At 35.9% G+C, this 7,125-nt stretch overlaps 1 protein-coding gene across 3 annotated transcripts in view; it reads left to right on the top strand.

The window, feature by feature from the left end:
• CUBN (cubilin) overlaps positions 1-7,125 on the top strand; it is a 235,745-nt gene that overhangs the window by 19,602 nt on the left and 209,018 nt on the right. For all 3 annotated transcript variants that reach the window (XM_015585634.2, XM_025043437.1, XM_025043438.1), the window contains exons 8-12: positions 224-386; positions 2,694-2,825; positions 3,716-3,811; positions 5,721-5,839; positions 6,275-6,461. In XM_015585634.2, coding sequence (XP_015441120.1) covers positions 224-386; positions 2,694-2,825; positions 3,716-3,811; positions 5,721-5,839; positions 6,275-6,461 — 697 coding nt within the window. The remainder of the gene's footprint in view (positions 1-223; positions 387-2,693; positions 2,826-3,715; positions 3,812-5,720; positions 5,840-6,274; positions 6,462-7,125) is intronic.

Raw genomic sequence — 7,125 nt, 5'->3', positions numbered from 1 at the left:
GGGGCAAATTATAGGTTTCCTTTACTCTGAAATAAAGATGTTTCTCTTTTGCATGGTCTGGTCTAAATACTTAATCATATGTGAGCAAAAAGAGAAGCCACTCAATTGGCCTTATGGAAATGAACATCAGGGGATGAGCAGTTGGGGGCTTGGTGAGATTTTCAAAGGCTTTTCGTACTCATTTTCTTGGTTGTCTTCATTCCCACTCTTCTCATCCTGCCAGCCCAAGTACAGCTGCATCTGCCATGCTGGGTGGACGTCCCCGCAGAACAGCTCGGCCTGTACGCTGGACATAGATGAGTGCAGCCTCCAGCCTGCACCTTGTTCACCGCTTGTGCAGTGTTTCAACACTCCAGGCTCTTTCTATTGTGGGGCCTGTCCTACAGGTACGTGGGCATGTCCACACCCAGCCAGAGGCACCGTGCTGGGTTCTGCAGGCCAGCCAGCCTGGGTGCCAGAACCTATTTCTTTCCTCTGCTGAGGGAATAAGAAGACCGTTCTTAAGAGACATTCCAATCCAGCGTCACGTCCTGTCTCACTGACTCCCACCCCTGACCATCTTACTGCTATGACAATTCAATAACAGAAATGGGGAGCTTTGTCCCAAACTGCTAGAGTCAAACATTGGGGGCAGGGTTAGCCATAGTTTGTGAGGTCAAATATTTTATTTCCATGGCCACCAACTGACCAGACTTGAGATCAAAACACACATGCTCTAATCCTACCTTTCATACCAGCCAGATGTTTGTAAACTTGGACAAATTATTTGCCTCATAGTGTCTCCACTAGAGTCTAATAGTTCTCACCGGTGTATATCATTCGAAGACCCTGTGACCTTGCTATAAGGAGGGATGTCCCACCCCATCACAGACCCACACAGACCAAATCTCCAGGGGAGGGCACATGTTGAGTTGCTGAAATCATGGACTCTGAACTCAGAGACTGCCTAGATTCGAGTCTAAGCTTCATTTCTTACCATATGAGATTGTCATCATCCATTCATGTGTATTTGTAGAGTGCCTACTATGATCAAAGAGCTGTGCTGGGTGCACTGGTAAGAATTAATCAGACCTCGGAAAGTTTACAAGGCCTCTTTGCCCTCCCTGGGTGTTCTCAGAAAGTGGAGCACAGAGAGACTATAATCATAGCAGCTGTTTTCTTATGGAAACACTATTAAGACGTTGTGCTAGGCAATTTTAATTCATGCAACTATAACAAAAATAGGAAGTGATAGGAATTAGTATTATTCCCATTTGAAAATATAAGATCTTGAAGCTTAGAGAAGGTAAATGACTTGCCCAGGCTTTTCAGCAGTCAGAATTCAAACCCAGGACTGTCTGGCTCTGAGCTGAGCTACTGAAGACTAACCTTGGATCACCAAGGAGCCCCACCCACCAATTGCTTCATTTAGTGACTTTCGTTTTAGTAAATTCTTCGTGTTATACATTTAGCTCTTATACAACTAGAAGGAAATTGAAAAACATGTAGTAGACTTTTTCTCCTTTAGTTCTCAGGAGCAAGCACACTTTGCAAATAATCGCATTCTTGAAAGTTATTTGCCACTGACCATCTTTAAAAACTAGAAATTAGAAAAAACTTATTTAGATTATAGAATGAGCCATGTGTTCTTACATTCCTCTTTTTATTGTTAGAGAGAAGAAGAGGAGCAAAAGCTTTTTGTTTTCCTGTTAATTATCATATTTTTTCCTGAATATCAAAGTAATATATGCTGCTTATAAAATTTAAAAAAACTACAAAAATATGAAAAAAAAATACCCATAGTTTTATCACTCAAAGGACCACCATTAATATTTGAGAATATTTCCTTCCAGCTTTTTTCTGTAAACTCATTTCTTCAACCACAAATAGGATACTTTTCTTTAGATTTTTAGAAGGGTACTCTACTTACATCAGAGAGAATAAATATCTTAAAGGATTTACAAAGTTTTAAACATTCTTATAATTTTATCATTTGAATTATCAGTAATAAAACTTGTAATAATTGAATAAAACAAATGTTTAAATAAAATGACTGTCTCTTTCTTCATCTTTAATCTCCTTCTCCCAATGAGACTGCTGTTAATCTGTTCTCTCTCTTCTACCTTTTCCTCTGCGGATACAAATACACAGACATATATGCAGGTTTTTAAAAAATCCTTTCCCAATTGGAATCATATTCTGAATATTATTCTGAAATCAATATGTGTGTGCTTGTTATTAGAACTAGTTTTTAGCATTCAGTTTTATAGATGAGTCGTCATACATTCGGCTCTGCCCCTACTGACCATTGAGATTTTTTTTCCTCCACTAAGCGATGCTGCAGTGGACATCTGTTCACCTACATCTTTAAACATTGGCAGTTTTATCTTTATAGAATTAGTTTTAAGAAGTGAAATTGTTAGTCAAAAGGTATATATTTTAAGAAATTTAATGAATACTGCTAAATTTCTTTCCAAATAGGTTTTGTTTATTTAACTTCTGACTAACCACACAGAAAAGTACCCCATAGGTCCACCTCTTTGCCAGTATTTGATTCAAAGACTTTAAAACGATTTTTGCCAATCCAGTTGGTAGGATATATCTCATTTTAATCTAATATTCCTTATAGTTAAGCAGGTTTTTATATGTTTTTGACTATGCACTTATTTGTTGACTTGTCTAGAGAGCTAACTTTTCATTTCTTATTTTTCTAGGCTGGCAAGGAAATGGATATGATTGCCAAGATATCGATGAATGTGAGATAAATAATGGCAGTTGTTCTGTGGCCCCGCCTGTTGAGTGTGTGAATACACCTGGATCTTACCACTGCCAGTCCTGTCCACCAGGTGCTACACTAATTTCCTGATTCCATTACAGGCAAAACATACATTTGAAAACAGGATCTTGTGCTCCATTTTAAATATGACTTCTGTAAAAGGAGATAAACTTAATAGTGCAGAAAGTTTTACTTAACTTATGGATTCAGGACACATTAGTACAGCTATATTATAAGAAATAAATTTTTAAAGTTTTGATAATCAATGGAATGCAACAAGCCTTTACAAACTGTCAAATAGCCTGCCAAGATAATGTAGAATTTGAAAATTTTCTCTGTGGATCATACCTACAGCTCCATTGTTTCCACAAATAATTTATTAATATGATGCACTCATGAGATGTTTTACATATAAAGTTTACTAAATAACAGGCATGATAGTAACTTATAATCCATGTTAGTTTTTCTTCTCTTTTGGAAAGAAGTCATTACTGCTATTCTCTAATCTAAATTGAGTTACTACCCAAGAAGTTCGGGGAGTTCTAAGTGAGAAACTGAAACCGTACATGTTTTATTGACATAACAACAGTACTTTGGACTTCTACAATAATTTGGCTCTAAGATAATCACATCACTGTGATTAAAAAAAAAAAAAGTCAACTCTTTTAGCGTCAGCACTTCCTAAGTCTAACAGTAGTTTCATATAGCTTTTTATTTTCGGTTTTTAATTTTGTCATCAAAAACAACCCAGATCATTGTTTCCGAAATCAGATTCCTGATTCTCGTTGTCCTTTTTCTTAATTATGGAATTCTGTTTATGACACTCTGTATGTTTACGTTTTCTGTTTAATGATAGACAATCTCTGGTTGGTCTGGTTCATGATATTTGATTCTCAGATTGAGATTCTTCTTGCATGTTCTTAACATCATTTGTCATGCTCCTGTTCTTGCTGTGACTAGGGTACCAGGGCAATGGAAGAGTGTGCACACTTATAGACATCTGCTCTGTCAATAACGGAGGCTGCCACCCGCACGCGTCATGCTCCTCAGCACTAGGTAATGACTCCTCTCTCCCTCTGGGTTTGGGTAGTTTAAACTACAAATTGATTTTCTAGAAACAAAATTCTCTATCTTCAAAATTCTTATTTTGATATTCAAACCAAAAATTAATTCATGTTATAAAACTGTACATTGGGATTATTTTTTAATGCAATAGACTATGTTCTCTTATGATCTTCTCTAATTTAGCAATTATTTCCCAAGTTAATTAAGCCAGCTAATTAATTCATAATTATATTTCAAAAAACATGAAGGAGAAGACAAGGGAGGACAGCTGCATTTCTTTTAAGGACACTTTTATTTCTGTGCCATTGGCCAGGACTGACCTTGGTGGCTAACCCTGGCTTCAAGGGAGACAAATAAATATAGTCTTTATTTCAGGTGCACATACCCCTAATTAAAATAAGAGGAAAGGGAAAAATGTATCTAGGGTGATAACCAACAGTGTCTGCAATGCTGTGTAAAAGAGGCTTCACCTATAATTTAAAAAAATACATATTGCTAAATTTTCTCTCAAAAATGTATCAATTTATATACTCACCAACAGTGTATGAAAATATACATTTACCCCGCTCCATTGACAATAATAGATACTGTTGTTGTTTTTCATTTTAGTCAATTTTATTGGCAAAAATTGCCTTCCCATTATTTTAATTGTAACTAAACCAATATTGTTTTTGATTACTAATAATTAATAATGAACACTTTTCACATATTTATTGGCCATTTTTTTCTATTTGTTCATGTCCTGTGTTCATCTGCTTTCTTACTGATTTGTAAAATTTTATTATGTACTGAGGACATTATTTCATTATCTGTCTTATATTTCTCATGTATTTTTCCTGACATGTTGTTTTTATTTTTAATTTTGTGGTGGTATTTTCTATTTAGAAGTTTAAATTTTTATGTAGTCAAAAAGGTAAATCTTTTAGGATTTCTCCCCTTAGAGTTAGGCCTTCCCTACCAAACTCTTTAAAAATAGTCAAGTATACTTTCTTTTATATTTTCATTTATTTTAAACATTACGATCTTTGACCTTTTTAGAATGTATTTTTATCTATAATATCAAATAGAGATCTAACTTAATATTTTTGTCCAAATGGGTGGCTAGCCGCAACTCCATTTATTGAATAATGTATCGTATCTCTTGCTATTTTGAAATACCACTTTTATTCCTATAAACGTGTCACGTATATGCATATATATGTCATATATGCATATACGTGACACGTTTATATATATACATATATATGACATATGCATATATGTGACATATGTGTGTGTGTGTATATATATAGAGAGAGAGAGAGAGAGAGAAAGAGAGAGAGAGAGAGAGAGAGGGACCTGTGACTATTTAAATGTGCATTAAATGATTAACAGCATACTGAAGTGGTTAGGAGCATGGATACTAGAAAAAGACTGCTTGGATCCTGATTTTTCCCTTGCCCCACTACATTCCAGCTGTGTGGTTTGTCTCCATCTGTAAATGGAGATGATAATAGTACTTACTCATACGGCTCTTGAGAGAATTAAGTTAGTCAATATGTGTACAGTGCTTGCAACATAGGCCATCATCATAAGAATACTCTTTTCTGCTATCAACCCCTCCAAGATGAGAAACACCCCTTTCCCTTGGTGTACCTCACATCTGTGAACAACTCAACACTAATATGGACCAGTCAATTCATACAGGAAGTATTGGAGACATGTAATGCCTTTCTTATTTTTAAGATTAAAAATAGAAAAATAAAGATTCTAGCATTTTCTTCTTACACCTTGTCTGCCCCTAGACATATGCGGACTTGAATTTGGCAATTTCTTGTGTCGCTAACAGAGCCTGCATTTTTGTTACTGGGTCTGAATTGAGGAGAGTTGTATTTACACTTTTATTTTTATTTCTGAGCAGGTTCCTTACCTCTCTGCACTTGTCTCCCGGGATACACTGGAAATGGTTATGGCCCAAATGGATGCATGCAACTCAGTAATATGTGCCTGAGTCACCCCTGTTCAAATGGACAATGTGTTGTGAGTCCTTTATTTTTCTGGGACGATAGGGTACTTGAGAATCATAATTTTAGTTTCACATCTATGCAGTATGTTTTCTATGATTCATGAATTTTAAGGTAAGGCTTAAGCTTAGGATAAAGAATTGTCTATTACTTTCAAATGAAAGGTAAGTAGTAACTTTAGTTCCCAGGAAAAACCAATGTGTTTATTTTTTCCCTCAGTGATTTACAAAGCATTAAAACAAAGACTAAAGTTTGATCTAAATATATCCAACTTATACTTAGCAATCACCATTTAAATGAATTAATTAACGCAACGTAGGCTCTTGGAAGATGCTTGTGGCCCACCTTCTGCTACATACATCACATAGCACCACTGTTCTTTATTATTCGGGTTGATTTGTGTTTATTGTGTATCCATTTGTTTTATGGCATTATGTTTTTTCTTTCCTAGGAAACAGCCTCTGGTTATCTTTGTAAGTGTGAACCAGGTTGGGCTGGTGTCAACTGCACAGAAAACATCAATGAGTGCCTGAGCAACCCCTGTTTGAATGGGGGAACTTGTGTTGATGGCATTAATGCTTTCAGTTGTGAATGCACACATTTCTGGACTGGACTTCTTTGTCAGATTCTCCAGCAAGGTACACTCAGCATTTCTAATACCACAATTGCTCACAGCTTAAAAGTGTCATCCTTTAATGAGTCCTATTGCCGATTCTCTGCTGAGCCTGCTTTTTTTGTCCACTTGTTCAAATATTTAGAATTAAGTCTTTCCTTACAGAAATTGTATAGAATTCACAAGGTAAATATATATATCTCAATTTGCGCCAAAAGAACCTTTCCTTCAAGGGAAAAAATTAAATTCGTATTTGCTGTTTTCATTACATCCACTCAGAAAGCAAAATATGCTAAGGAAGTTTTCTACGGGAGAGTTTTTTCTAAAACACCCGTTTAATTTCCCTAGAATATTCCATTTAATTATGTCAGTCTCCTGCTGTAGAATATAGTGTTTCACTATTGCCGGTTGAATAAACGTTGGCACTATTTTTCAATTATCCTCTATGACCAGGCCTCACCCTATCCATCTAAATTTATTTTTCACTAGTTCTCTAAAAATAATCCCTAAAAACCAGACATCTTTCCTTACCACCTGACCCCATGTGCCTCCATGAATATTTCTCCTGTGTTCCTTTATTCCAGATATTTCTTCCCTTAAAGCTCTCCAAATTTCTTCTTTGCTTCCCATCTGAATGTATGGTCCATTAGGAGTACTTCACATTAAGCCTCCTCCTTAAAGGCTCTTCC

The sequence above is a fragment of the Pteropus alecto genome, unplaced genomic scaffold (assembly GCF_000325575.1).
Source record: "Pteropus alecto unplaced genomic scaffold, ASM32557v1 scaffold11, whole genome shotgun sequence".
In the NCBI taxonomy this organism is placed as follows: Eukaryota; Metazoa; Chordata; class Mammalia; order Chiroptera; family Pteropodidae; genus Pteropus; species Pteropus alecto.
The sequence above is the reverse complement of the archived record's forward strand: the minus strand, read 5'-3'. Positions and strand labels throughout refer to the sequence as shown.